This window comes from Neovison vison, chromosome X (assembly GCF_020171115.1).
Source record: "Neovison vison isolate M4711 chromosome X, ASM_NN_V1, whole genome shotgun sequence".
NCBI lineage: Eukaryota > Metazoa > Chordata > Mammalia > Carnivora > Mustelidae > Neogale > Neogale vison.
The window spans coordinates 119,971,682-119,986,168 of NC_058105.1; the positions used below are offsets into that span (position 1 = coordinate 119,971,682).

Consider the following 14,487-nt stretch of genomic DNA (forward strand, 5'->3'; position numbering starts at 1 on the left):
ACCTTAAATCGAGTTGTGTCATCTTAGTCTAGAGGCTGCCTTTCTGGAAATAAAACCTGGTGGGCAGAGCTTCAGGCTCAGGACTTCTGGTTACTTCTAGGACATTCCCAACAATGGAGGGCAGTAGGCGAGCCTTTCCGTAGCAGCCGGCACTGCTATGAAACGAGAACCACAGCATGACTCCCCCCGTCAGACTGTCTGGTCAACCCGAGGTCTCTTGCCACAGGGATGCTCTGTTCTAGAGATAATTATAATCATGAAGAGATAGGACTATACCTTCTGTTTATAACTTTTTTTCTCTCTTGTTTGTTTTTAATCCTCATTATATTGTAGAATGAATAGGAACCGGATCAACAGTGCCTTCTTTTTGAATGACCAGACCCTGGAATTTCTAAAAATTCCTTCCACTCTTGCACCACCCACTGACCCAACCATGCCCATCTGGATGATCATATTCAGTGTGATATTTTGCATCGTCATAGTGGCAGTCATGCTGCTGATTTTCTCAGGAATCCGGCAACGTAGAAGGTAAGATGCTTAAACAGAGTGACTTAGGGAGGATTTTCCTATTTCCTTATGACTTGGAAAAATGAGGAGGGGATTTTCTCCCAGCTGAAGATAATGCCTTAAATCTGAAACTTTGAAAATATTGGTGATTATCAAAATATCACTTGGGCTCTTGTGTTTAGAGACTTTCTAGAGTCCAGTGTCCCTTACTAACTATGACTCCTTCCAATACTCTCTTTTTCTTTCTTCTACACCATATGAATGTTTCATATCAAGAATTGATTTTAATGTCTGTGTTATGCTTTTGTAAGTTGGATATACAAACCTAAGTAGACTTTTTGGGTAGGCAGAGTTAATCTTTAACAGTCCTCTACTGGCAAATGCCAGCAGTTCCACGGTCCTTTCCACGCCTCCCCAGCTTGGCTTGCCTTTTCTTGGCCCAGTGCCTACAGGCCCCCTCTTGTCCCGGATACTCTTGTGCTTCTCTGCTTCCCTCCTTTCAACAGTTGCCTGTCCCTCTAGTGCCTGTAGAACTAGTTCCTAGGTGAACTTCGAATCAACACCTTGCATCAGAAGCAGCAGGAATGCTTGTTTAAAATGAAGGCTTGCCCTCCTGCAAACCTTCTAAATTATAATCTGTAAAGGGGATCCATTTTAATGACTATCCGGGTTATTCTAATTCACTTAGTTTGAGAGCTTCCAGTTTGGAGATTGCTACTCCTGGAGTTCCTTTACCTGGATTCCGGGGCACCTACAAACTTTGCTGTCTAAATTATTGCCGTTACTTCAAGGGAGACTTTGAGACCTCTGGGAAAGTAACAAAGGTAGGAGAACAGGAGGAGAGGCGGAGAGGATTTCTCAGCATGACGAAAGGAAAGAGTTTCGTTTACAAGTAGCTCGGATGCCGAGGGGAAGTGGAGAGGGTCCTTACTCTTCATTAGACAGTTTGAGTTTTCTAAAACCTTCTCATCTGATTCCAAGGAAGAAGAATGTTGGTAAGTGGAAATCACAGGGACATGCATTGGCTTTCAAAAGGGTCGGTGCCCACACAGACATGGGGGTTGAGTTTGGCCGAGTGTGGGTTCAACTAAATGTTTCTCTGGAGGTTTACTACTGTCCCTATGCCTCACCCTACTTACTAGCAGAAGGGAATCATTTCAGATGTTGGCCTTTGTAACTTTTTTCCACAAATGATAAGTGAAATGCCCTGGAACAAATGAGATTTATGTCTGGTCCCCATCTTAAAACTCAAAGGTTAAAATCAAGTTGTACTTGCTTGATATTCTTCATCTCGGCATGGCATGCAATGCTGAGAGCCGTGGTACAAGTTGTCAGTTTGTTTTGTTTTCAATTTTTTTTTGAATATTAAGAAAGATTCCCTTGGAATATTTGACTTTTTTTTTTGAATATTAAGAAAGATTCCCTTGGAATATTTGACTACTTATGTTTAATATGTTTAAATTTCATATAATCCTGTAATATTGTGCTTCTAGGATTTCTAACGATTGTAACCTCTATAAATTCACTTCATCTCCTTGGTTCCCAGTTTTCTCACTAGCACAGTATATTGTAGGAGTTAGAAGGACGGACGATAAGACATACTGCTTAGATCCAGAGTATTTATATCCTAGATTCTGCTGTTGTATGTAATCCATTAACTCTGCATATCAGGAGGCACAGGCAGTGAGTCAGGGAACCCAAGCGCAGAAGAGTATGGTTTGCGGTGCTAGCATCGGGTTGGTTAAATTTTTCTTTGTTGCTTGTGCAGAGATGACTTTGCTGGAGTGACAGCGAGGTATACCGGAAGTAATGTCCTTGGTGGGGTAAAAAGAGTTAATGCAGTGGTGTGCTTAGAGTGGTGCCTGGCCCACGGTGAGCGCTCAGTAAGTGTTAGCTGTTACTGTTATTTTATTATCCTGCCATTTGCTGGCCTTCCAGCTCGTGCTGTCTCTTTCCTGCTGAGCAGGTCCTGCGGTAATATAATAATTGGGTGTGTAGCGTCATAATCTGTTGCCTGGGAGAAGTGGGGCTGTTGTCACAACCTTGCCTTTGCAAATTCATTTTGTGTTCAGACTAGGAAAACAGATAGACACATCTCTTGCAGAAATCTGGAGAGCATCACTAATTGGCAAATAGAGTCAGGACAGTTACGACAACCTTCTGAAGATAAATTGATTTGTTGTGTTGTAAGTTAGATACGATCTGTGGTGGGTTTCTCATGGGCAAAGTACTGCTTGGAAGGTGTGGAGAGGGTGTGGTCTGGCGTGGGGAGAGCCCTGGTGGTGGTAATGAAAGCCCTTTCTAATCATGGAAAAGGCAGAAGTTGGCCCCAGTGCTTTTAGTCCGGAGGAAACAAAGATTTGTTCAACAGTTCAGTCCATACATTAGATGGAAAATTCATTCAGAAGGCCGGGAGAAGGTTGTCTCAGTTAACCGTTTTGCTTCCGTGGAGAAGAATGCCACTGTCATCAATGACATATGCATATTTAAACCTACTGTTCAGGACATTTCTCAAGGAAACCTTGAACAATTCTTTTACCTTTGTCAGTAGCAACATTACATTGATTACTCATAGCTGGTCACTGTGAAGTGTGCAGTCATTGGACGCCAAACTGGGCGAACTCAAACACCACCTATGCCCTTTAGTCAAATGACCTTGGTCGAGTCACCCAATTTCTGTGGGACTATTTCTCCATCTGTAGTAAGAAGGTACTATCTCACAGGGCTTCCGTGAGGATTGGTTGAGATAAATGTGTATAAAGTACCTAGAATATAGCACGCACTAAATAAACACTATTATTATTCAAGATCAGCTTAACCCATTTCTGTGACTAAGGGATACTGAAAAAAGGATCTCATTTTCATCCAGAAATTGCCAGGATGCTATAAAAAGTTTTCCAGGGGCGCCTGGGTGGCTCAGTGGGCTAAAGCCTCTGCCTTTGGCTCAGGTTATGATCCCAGGGTCCTGGGATGGAGCCCCGCATCGGCTCTCTGCTCAGCAGGGAGCCTGCTTCTTCCTCTCTCTCTGCCTGCCTCTCTGCCTACTTGTGATCTCTATCTGTCAAATAAATAAATAAAATCTTTAATAAAAAATTAATAAAAATAAAAAGTTTTCCAGTTCAGTGGCTCATTGTTTGGGATTTTATTAGTTAACAAATCCCTATTTTATTTTTTTTTAAAGATTTTATTTATTTATTTGACAGACAGAGATTACAAGTAGGCAGAGAGGCAGGCAGAGAGAGAGGGGGAAGCAGGCTTCCTGCTGAGCAGAGAGCCCGATGCGGGGCTCGATCCCAGGACCCTGGGATCATACCTGAGCCGAAGGCAGGGGCTCTAATCCGCTGAGCCACCCAGGTGCCCCACAAAGCCGTATTTTAAAAAGCAAGTGATCTTATTAGCGTTGCTGTTTACTACAAGAGTGGTGAGCTGGTTAACCAGCTGTCTAAAAAATATCCCAGTTTGTAGCATTTGTCGATTTCCTAGCAAGTGTGGAATTTCTGAAGATTGAACAGTCGCCTGGTGCAAGCCTACAGCAGCCAGCTTCAGCACACCATTGCAGATGCCACCTCCTTGGGACATCATTTGAGGAAGTTGCTTTTCTCTTACCATCTAGTTGAGAATAGCAGTTTGTGGAAATGAGAGACTTGTTGAAGGAAAAGAAAAAGTTGGAAAATGATTTTATTTATTTATTTTATCTTGGGGAAACAATTAGGCAGCTCGGTAGGTGGGCAGGTACCCAGGATGAACTACATCTACCCCACAGGGATGTCTGTACTAGATCTGTGTCCACTGCCAGCCCGCAAGTAGATGTTTTCGTTCTCTGGTCAGCTTTGTGATGATGAGAATGATGATGACAGCGATGGTTGTGATGGCGACAACGGTGATGCGACCATGACAGTGGCGATGCAGTTGATGTGACGCGTGTTTTAGTAGAAGCAGCACTGGATGGAGACTCTTGGTTTTGGGTTCCAGTCTTAAGCCCTGGTGCTTATTAGCTGAGTGATCTTAAGCAGGTCACATCTGGAAAATGAGGATAATAATATTTTCTTACATAGTTATGATGATGAGAAGACAAAGTTGGAGAATACACACAAGTGCTTTGTACACTGGAAAGTGCTCTAAATTCATCTCTTCCAGAAGCCAAGGCCCAAAGAAGTAAAAAATATCTTATTCCCTTATTGGCGATCCATTCTGTGATGGGAGCTCTAGTATTTATCAGGGATGATACATACACAGATAATGTGGATGGTTCCTGCCTACAAGGAGATTATAGTCTCACTTGGTAACAACGCCAGATTAAGGACTCAGGACATAACCCTAGCTAATGCTCCCAGTAGAGCAGAGTCATTCGTAGATTCACTTGGTTTATTTCTGGTTATATTTCTATTCCCATAAGGGCAGTAGTAAACAGACATGCATTTAGATTTCTAAAAATACTGCCTTTCACACAAGGGGATGGGGCTCAGCCAATATTTTCAATATACTGAAATTTCACATTCTTAAAAAGTTTTAAGTCAGTAGTCTGAAAAATAGATGTATAAGTAAAATCAGAAATGTTAGAGGTAATAATTGTTTTCTTTGCTGTTCTTAAATGCACATACTCAGTAGGAATCCAATGTGTGTTTTGAGTGAAGCCTGGGGAGATTAAGTAGAGTTCTAGGTGCGCTGCTTTCACCAGTCCTGTTCCTTTCTCAAACATAAGCTGCTTTATATAGTTGAGTCGTAGCTCCTTCATTTGAAAAACAGGGATAATAAGGGGCATGTGGGTGGCTCAGTTGGTTAAGCCTCTGCTTTCGGCTTAGGTCGTGATCTCAGGGTCTCTGGATGAAGCCTCCACGGGCTCTCTGCTCAGCAAGGAGTCTGTTTCTCCTCCTCACTCTCCCTCTGTGCTCTCTCTCTCAAATAAATAATGTCTTAAAAAACAGAGAAAATAATAAAATCTTTATAATACTGCAATCGGAATTAAATGAGGTGATGTACACAAAGCACTTAGTCTGGTTTCTGTCATGAAATAGATATTAATTAGTATTATCACTACCACATGGCGACATGAAGCAACCTGCCTATGGTTACATGGTCAGAAGGTTCGTAGTAAGCGTCTTTAAAACCAGGTAGTCTGGGGGCGCCTGGCTCAGTGGGTTGAAGTCTCCGCCTTCGGCTCAGGACATGATCCCAAGGTCCTGGGATTGAGCCCCACATCGGGCTCTCTGCTCAGCGGGGAGCCTGCTTTCTCCTCTCTCTCTCTCTGCCTGCCTCTCTGCCTACTTGTGGTCTCTGTCTGTCAGATAAACAAATAAAATCTTAAATAAAATAAAATAAAATAAAACCAGGTAGTCTGGATCCCAAAGGCCATCAGTCTGACTGGACTGCAATGCCCACTGAAATCTTTCCAGTAACATTGACATTTTGGCCAGGAATCATCCATACTGATTATGAGGATGGTTCTAATTCCCCAATAATTAATTCTGTTCTGTTTCAAAATCATATTTGTCTCTCCTTTGTTGTTTTTCTGGCTATTCTTGGGCCTTGGCTCTTTAGTCCTATCTTGTTTGAGGGGAGACAGAAATATTCTTTGTGCTTTCAGCTACCACTACTTTATTTTTTTAAAAGATTTTATTTATTTATTTATTGGAGAGAGAGAGAGAGAGAGAGAGAGAACGAGAACAAGCAACAGAGAGGGAGAAGCAGGCTCCCTGAAGGGAGCCCGATACGGGGCTCTATCCCAGGATCCCGGGGATCATGGCCTGAGCCGAAGGCCGACGCCTAATGACTGAGCCACCCAGGCACTCCACCACTACTTTATCATGAGCAAACCTTAACCCTAACCCTGCTCCTCCACACCCCTTAGCTCCAAGGGTCACCCGGCATTTTTTTTGGTCCCTTCATTTGCCCCTCTTGTCTCTAGATTTATGAGAAGTATCCACCCTCAAGGTTTTTAAGAACTAGTTTCAGGTCTTTTAGTTACTTTTTAAAAACAGTCTTCTTCCTGAACCACCGTACACTGCAAGAACAGTGGAAGTCAGCACTCGATTTTATTTTTCAGGAAAAGGAATTCATGTTTTTAGCAGAACATCAAATCAGAATGGTCCAGAAACATAGTTAAGTTTTATTATTGTTAGTAAGAGCAATGCAGAGGCAGTGAACCCGTTTATTACCGTATGTACTATGAAACGTGACAAAGCCCTGCATTGCTGTTAGATAACCGGTAGCTGCTTATCGTGTCCCGCCAGCGCAGTCCTGACACTGCAGTTTGTGAAGCCGGGCAAGGCCAAGACGCTGAACGACTGGATCCAAGGTCACAGAAGCACAATGTGTACCGCATTCGCCACCGGCACAGCTCCATTAGATACATTTCCATAGCCTTTTTGCCCAGAATCTTTTTGGTTGAGAAATCCTTCTCCTCAAGAAGATGAACTTGTCCTTGTCTGTTTACATCTTTCTTTTTAGTTCTTCGCCATTCCTTTGTGAGGCCTAATGGATTAGTTCCCCTTTATGGCGGGGAGTGGAAGGCGAGATTCCTTGTGGTGATCTGCAAGTGTCCAGCTCCCTGTGATTTTTCATCTAACTCGATAAAAGCACTTTCTTAACTGAGGGAACTGACAGACGCTGGCCATGTCTATTTCAAAGACTCCCATTGCATTGCCACCTCCTGTAGAATGCTCCATCCACTAAGATTTTTGTGATGTGAATTTCATACTTACATACGCAAATTTTAGAGTAAGAGTTGACTGTTTAAAATCTGTTTATTGTTATGGAGAATTCTTATTCCCTCCAAGCCCAGTGAGGAGTGAGTGTGGGGAAAATTGCACGAACTAGACATTTTTTAAAAAATATTTTTCTTTATTTGACATACAGAGATCACAAGTAGGCAGACAGGCAGGCAGAGAGAGGGGAGGGGAGAAGCAGGCTCCCTGCTGAGCAGAGAACCTGATGCGGGGCTCTATCGATCACAGGACCCTGGGATCATGGCCTGAACCAAAGGCAGAGGCTTCAACCCACTGAGCCACCCAGGCACACCGATCAAGACATTTTTTGATGATAATTTATAAATACGCATTTGTTACTGGGGCTTCATCCCTTCTGAATCATCACTTCTTTTTATAATCCATAAAATATGGGAGGGAGGATGAGTGAAATTTGGAGTTTTCCCCCATTATTAAGTCCTTTCTTTTCACTTTAGGACAAGGACTGTGTCTATTTGAACACAGAGTAGTCAGTCAAAACATAGTTATTCAGTGAGTGTTGGGTACTGTGAATGGAAGTGATAGGATTGATGGTTATAGAATGCCAATTGAATACCCTGTTACCAAATCACCTCTTATTCAATGGTTGAGTATCCATTATGAGCCTCATTAGAATCAATTATTATTATAGTGGTGATTTTCTATTTCTGTTACTCTGTCTATAATAGCTGTCACGGGGCGCCTGGGTGGCTCAGTGGGTTAAGCCGCTGCCTTCGGCTCAGGTCATGGTCTCGGGATCCCGAGATCGAGTCCCGCGTCGGGCTCTCTGCTCATCAGGGAGCCTGCTTCCTCCTCTCTCTCTCTCTCTCTCTGCCTGCCTCTCTGCCTACTTGTGATCTCTCTCTGTCAAATAGATAAATAAAATCTTTAAAAAAAAATAGCTGTCATTCCTGGGTAACTAAGAGGTCTTTCTTTCCTCTCCCTTCCTCCCACCGTATTCTCTAAAGCACATTAAAATGGACTCTCATGCAGGACTAATAGGAAACTCTACCTCAGTCATCTCTGGGGCATCTTAACCACCTCTTCACTCACCAGAGACTCACCAAGGTTCAAGGGACTTCCACAGTGGTGGGAGTCCATCCTGGTCACCACAGCAGTGCCCCCCATTCCAGCGGTGTGATCCATTCAGGTCTGCCTCTCCGAAGTCTCCACAGGTTCCTGGGACAAAAGAATCTCTAGCAAGTCTGGGAGCCTTATGCCCAAAACCATGCCTCCATGATGCCACAACCTTAATCTCTTATTTAGCATAATTGACTCAGTGACTCCGTCTTTCACAAAAGACAGGAAGACCCATTGAATTCAAAGCTGCAGAGTTTCACACTCCTTTTATTAAGGGTGGGGATAGCAGAGTCTACAAAGAATCTGAGAATGTGGAACTCAAAGATTTATACTGTCGTATAGAGGGTTTTTGTTTTTGTTTTTCGTGGGTTTTTTTTTTTTTTGAATGACCTGCAGTTTTAGCTATAAGGTGTAATGTAATTAGTAAAATGTGTTCTGAGTTCCAAAAACCCAACTTACTAATGAAGACAACTATTTTGTAGTAAGTAGAGCCAGGCTGATACCTGCAGTTTATAATGCTTGCTTCTTTTCTACAAAGGAATGTGAGTTTGCTTCCTGATACCTCATTTCAATTTGATTTTCACTCAACATTTGCAGACTATTTCTCAAATCGTGTGAGAGAAATTTCATGCTTTTTTAAAATTCAATTTTAGTTAAGTTGTTCTCCTAGAGCTAAATACGTTTACTTGCCAATTTGCCATACGTTTTCTTCACATTCCTTCATGCAGTATGTGTTAGTGAATGTGTATTGGTGTGTATGTGTGTACACAAATACTTTCATTCATATACATGTATATATTCACTCATATACATGTTCATATATATTTATTTTAGTATTTCAAGTGAAACCACTTGTTCGGATATACATATATATGTATATATATCATCCATGCAGACTTCTTATCTTACATCAGCTTTTCACCCCATTAGGTCTTTATCATCTTTGCAACTTATTTGGAAAATATGGCATCTCCTCAATTATTTCATCATTCTAAGTTTCCTCTCTTGCTCTCCATGTTTGCGCAGAAGACCAGGCTTTCTGCTTCTAGACCCCAATCATTCTTTTTATGTGCATTTAGGAAGAGCAAAGGACCATCCGAAGTGGATGACACTGAAGACAAGTGTGAAAACATGATCACAATTGAGAATGGCATCCCCTGCGATCCTTTGGACACAAAGGGAGGGCACATTAACGATGTCTTCATGACAGAGGATGAGCGGCTCACCCCCCTCTGAAGGCTCCTCTTTTGCTTCCCCAGGAAACTCAACACTTGTTTCTGTGCCACTGCTGAGCTTTATAAATTATCAAGGACAGATCATCTATTTTATTTCACCATTCTTCTTTCCTAAGAAATTCTGCATGTGCATGAAAGTGAAAGGCTGTCGTTTATACCCATGAAGACCACTGGAATCCTAAGCTGTTGACTACTCAAAATATTCTCAAGCATTTCTCTGACAACACAATGTATACGTATAGCCACGTGGTGCCTTTACTTATTGGTTTAAAGGTGCATTAGTGTTGAACATTGCTGGAAATAAAGTCAGGCCACTACATATATATACAGATGTATATATATATATGTGTGTGTGTGTGTGTGTGTGTGTGTGTGTATGTGTGTGTGTGAAGACCTACGGAGGGAGATTTTTCCAGTGGAGAATACCCATAATATGGTATAAAAATCTTTGAAGATGGATCCTTTTTGAATATTGTTCATATCACTCTGTATATGACTAACTAAGGAAGAATAAAATATGATTGGGTTATGAATGATGACAATGGGAGTGACAGTATCCAAGGTGGAATTTCATCCTATGACCATACCAATACTTATTCTCTATCATTCTCTGGTAAGTCAGCCCTGTTGGTTGACTATTTCTGCAATTTGTAAAACAACAACCTCTGTGAATTTAATAAAGCGCTAATCATCTCTTTTTAATTATGCGACTGATTGTGGTCTGAGATTTATTTTCATACTGTGGAAATTAGGAAGCCTAATTTTTATTAGTTTTGTGTAATCTGTTCCGCAACCCTAGAATTGAATTATTTTTGTTGTGTGTATCCTTGCTTGAAGAAATCTTGTAGGGGCACCTGGGTGGCTCAGTGGGTTAAAGCCTCTGCCTTCGGCTCAGGTCATGATCCCAGGGTCCTGGGATCGAGCCCCGCATCGGGCTCTCTGCTCAGCAAGGAGCCTGCTTCCTCCTCTCTCTGTCTGTCTGCCTCTCTGCCTACTTGTGATCTCTGTCTGTCAAATAAATAAATAAAATCTTTAAAAAAAAAAGAAGTGTATCATTTTTTAAAAAAAAGACATCTTGTAGTTTGTAGACTTCATTTTATTTCCAGATAGGCCATGGCTATTCTAATCTGTAATAATAAATTATACATTTATGAATAAAAAGAAACTTCGCTGCTCAGTCTCCTACTGCTTTCAGCCATAGTTGATGTTACAGCAACAGTTACTAACTCCCTTTCCTGCCGCAGTGTTGCTCCCCAGACACAGACCCCAAGATAGGTAGTTGCAGGCAGAAGGTTCACTGGGGCGTGCTCTGAAGAGATACACTTGTAAGAAGTGAGGAAGGCGGGTGTGGCAAATAGATTCCAAGATGTCTGCCATCTCCCAGTGTGCACGCCTTTACATAACCCCTCTCTGGGAGTGAGGATGGCACCTGGGACTTGCTTCTGCATGGAATACAGCAAAGATGAAGAGATGTTACTCCTGCAATTACTTTGTATTACGTCTGAGTCTGTTTGCCAGCAGACTTGTTCTAGAGACTCTGCTTGCTGGCTTGATTAAGTAAATGGCCATGTCGGAAAAGCCTACGTGGAAGAGAATGTGAGCAGCCTCTAGGAATTGTTGGTGGCCTCTCAGCACTGAAGACAGCCTCTGAACAACAGCCAGCCAGAAGTGGGGGTCCTCAGTCCTTCAACCACAGGGAAATGAACTCTGTCAACCACTAAAGTGAGTTCAGAAGTGGATTTTTCCCCAGACTGTCTCCAGATGAGAATACAGTCTGGTCAGCGCTTTGATTGCAACCTGAGGAGAGGACCCAGTTGGGATGCGCCCAGACTCCTGACCCATGGACACTGTGAGATGATAAATGTGTGTTTTTTAAGCCACTGAGTTTGCAGGAAGGTGTTACGCTGCTCTAGGAAACTAACAGAGTAGGATTAGGCAGAGGGAGACGGGACCAACGGCATGATTACAACAGAGGCTTCAGCCAGTCCTTCAAGAAGCTTAGGAGCTGAGGTTGTCCCTGACTGAGATAAGGTGGCTGAGCCTTTGTATCTCCACATGAGCCGTCAGGGCCGGGGTGCTCTCGGGGGAGTGTCTGCTCTTGGCAAAGGTAGTTCCCCTGTTGCTGAGGGCAGCTCCCATCAAAGGAATCAGCTGTGAGCCTTCAAAAGCCATGTTTCCAGAAGCTGGGGATGGGTGCATGGAACTGGAAGAGGGGACCTGGCAGACCCCCAGAATATCCACCATTCCCTCTCCAGTCCATTGGCTGTAATGTAGCCTAAATAAATATCCAAAATATAAACTTGTTCCTGTTGGTTCCTAGCATAGATGCTTTTTTGTTTTTTAAGAGTTTATTTATTTACTTATTTGAGAAAGAGAGCACAAGCAGGAGGAGTGGCAGGGAGAGGGAGAAGCAGCCTCCCCAAAGAGCAGGGAGAGCCTGATGTGGAACTCGATCCCAGGACCCCGGGATCATGACCTGAGCTGAAGGCAGAGGCTTAACCCACTGAGCCACCCAGGTGCCCTACATAGCCACATATATGCTTTTAAATGGTGGTTTATTATCTTTAGGATAAAGCCAGACTTTTTTAAAACACAGGCAGGACCTGCTGTAGTTTGACCTCCACCTTTCTCTCACGTGCAGGCCATCGAACAAGCTGTCCTCTCTACGCTATTCTCTGTCTCAGCCACTTTTTCAGCTCGTCCTTAGCCTTTCTCTCACTTATACATCTTGCCCCTGCTGGAGGTCTTTGCTGGAACTCCCAGCTATGTGTTCTTAGACTGCCCAGATAATTATACTCATCTTGCTGTGCCAGAGTTACGTTATATTTTAAATGTGTTTTTATGGAGGAAAGAGACCATACAGGCAAGAGGATTCCTAGTACACTGTCTTCCTGAACATTCTCATAACCTACTTCACTTCCCTCGACCTATAACAAGATAGAATTAACCACTACTTTGTAACCTCACCATAGCTAGGTATCTTTTTAATGAAAATTATAATATTTTACTACATTTGTTTTTTATATCTCTGTATCTTCACACTAAATAGAATTTTCTTGGAGGCAGTGTTCAAGTCACGAAGCATAGCACCTTGTCTTCTTCCTTCCTCTCTCCTTTCTGTCCTTTATTCTACAAGGGTGATCAAAATCAAACACAGTCCCCGCCCTCACAGAGCTGAAAGTCTATAGAGCTCAATAAATGTGTGCTGATAAATAAGTAAATGAGATGGTAGCTGTTGCAAGCTCATAGTCTTATCCTTTCTGAGAGCAAAGTCTGTCCCTCTCCCTGTACATGGAAGAGTTTGAAATTGTGGGTATGAGATTTTTGATTTGGACACCATTTTAACTTGGGAACCATGTGTTCTTTAATATTAGTAGGGCTTCCTCATTTTTAGGAGAAGAAGGAGATTTATTCTCTCTATTGGCAATAGATGATTTGCTAAAGAACAATTTTCTAGCTTATGTTTTCTTGAGTTGTGTACTCCGGAATAGGGTAGCTTTGCATATAGAATCGGTGAGACATCATCAGAATTTAGTGTGTACTAGCAAGCATAATCCAAGACTTGCATTCTCAAGATGGTGGAAATCGTTCTTACTGGGGAGGAAAAAAGTTTAGATGTCACAATGGCTTATACTCCTCCAAAGGACCACAATACATAAACAGATAAAAAGTGTATCTATGGTATCAACATTTTCTGGATGAGCTATTAGGAAAAGATGTCTAAAAAGTCACAATAATGGGGAGACAACAGGTGGAGAAACACTGATCCCAGATAGGCTTCTTATTTTGAAAACATGGGATGAACCAATCTGATCACTAGATCATTGTCTTCACTGTTTATCCTAATGCTGAGGGCACTGATTCCACTTGCAAAGGTCTACTCCAGTAGGTATCCTTATTGGGGATGTTTTCTGTGCTAGCAGAAATGTGCTATAAACTTGACAGTCAATATAACAGCAAAGTGGGGTTTTATGCCTTCTGCCTACTGCCTTTGACAAACACTCTGGGTGATTAGAGAGCAGTCAGTCATCAACCACACCTTTCATTTTTAATTTAATGATCCCATAATGTGTCACAAGGGAGCACATTTGAGGTGATATGTACTGGAAATAAAATGGTGTAAAGTAAGTGGAAATATAGCTGTCATTCCACTCTCCAAGTCCTTAATAAAAACTGTGATGAAACTGGAAAAACAGAAATGTCTGAAAAACATTTAAGAAAAAATTAGATGGGATGGTTATATCTGGTTATATCTGGATTTGTTTCATAGAAGAAATGTAAATGTGTGTAACTTTTGTATTTTTTTTTTTTTTGGTGTAGTTTCACCTTCCATGTTTTCCACAAGGACTAACTACTACAAGCATCACTATATATATATATTTTTTTAAAGATTTTATTTATTTATTTGACAGAGAGAGATTACAAGTAGCCAGAGAGGCAGGCAGAGAGAGAGAGAGGAGGAAGCAGGCTCCCTGCAGAGCAGAGAGCCCGATGCGGGACTCGATCCCAGGACCCTGAGATCATGACCTGAGCCGAAGGCAGCGGCTTAACCCACTGAGCCACCCAGGCGCCCACTATATTATTTTTTAAAGATTGATTTATTTGAGAGAGAGAGACTATGAGTTGGGGGAGGAGCAGAGGGAGAGGGACAGACAGACTCCCCACTAAGCGTGGAGCCCGAGGTGGGGCTCGATCCCATGACCCATACTGAAACCAAGAGTCAGACACAACCGACTGATCTACCCAGGAGCCCCCAAACATCACTATATTAAAGAATGCGGGGGTGCCTGAGTGGCTCAGTCAGTTGAATGGCCAACTCTTGGTTTCAGTTTGGGTCATGATCTCGGGGTCCTGGGATCAAGCTCCTTCTTATGCTCTGCTCAGCGTGGAGTCGGCTTGGGGTCCTCTCTCTCCCTCTGCCCCGCCCCAGTTCATGCTTTCTC

The 14,487-nt window shown here is 42.5% G+C and overlaps 2 protein-coding genes across 3 annotated transcripts in view; both read left to right on the forward strand.

Annotated features, from left to right (window-relative positions):
• Nucleotides 1-10,251, forward strand: part of CLTRN (collectrin, amino acid transport regulator) — a 34,233-nt gene extending 23,982 nt beyond the window's left edge. For both annotated transcript variants that reach the window (XM_044236019.1, XM_044236020.1), the window contains 2 exons: nt 334-528; nt 9,389-10,251. In XM_044236019.1, coding sequence (XP_044091954.1) covers nt 334-528; nt 9,389-9,545 — 352 coding nt within the window. In that variant the 3' untranslated portion in view covers nt 9,546-10,251. The remainder of the gene's footprint in view (nt 1-333; nt 529-9,388) is intronic.
• ACE2 (angiotensin converting enzyme 2) overlaps nt 1,016-14,487 on the forward strand; it is a 70,392-nt gene continuing 56,920 nt past the window's right edge. The window contains exon 1 of the mRNA XM_044236017.1: nt 1,016-1,502. The gene's annotated coding sequence lies outside the window, so the exon portion shown is untranslated. The remainder of the gene's footprint in view (nt 1,503-14,487) is intronic.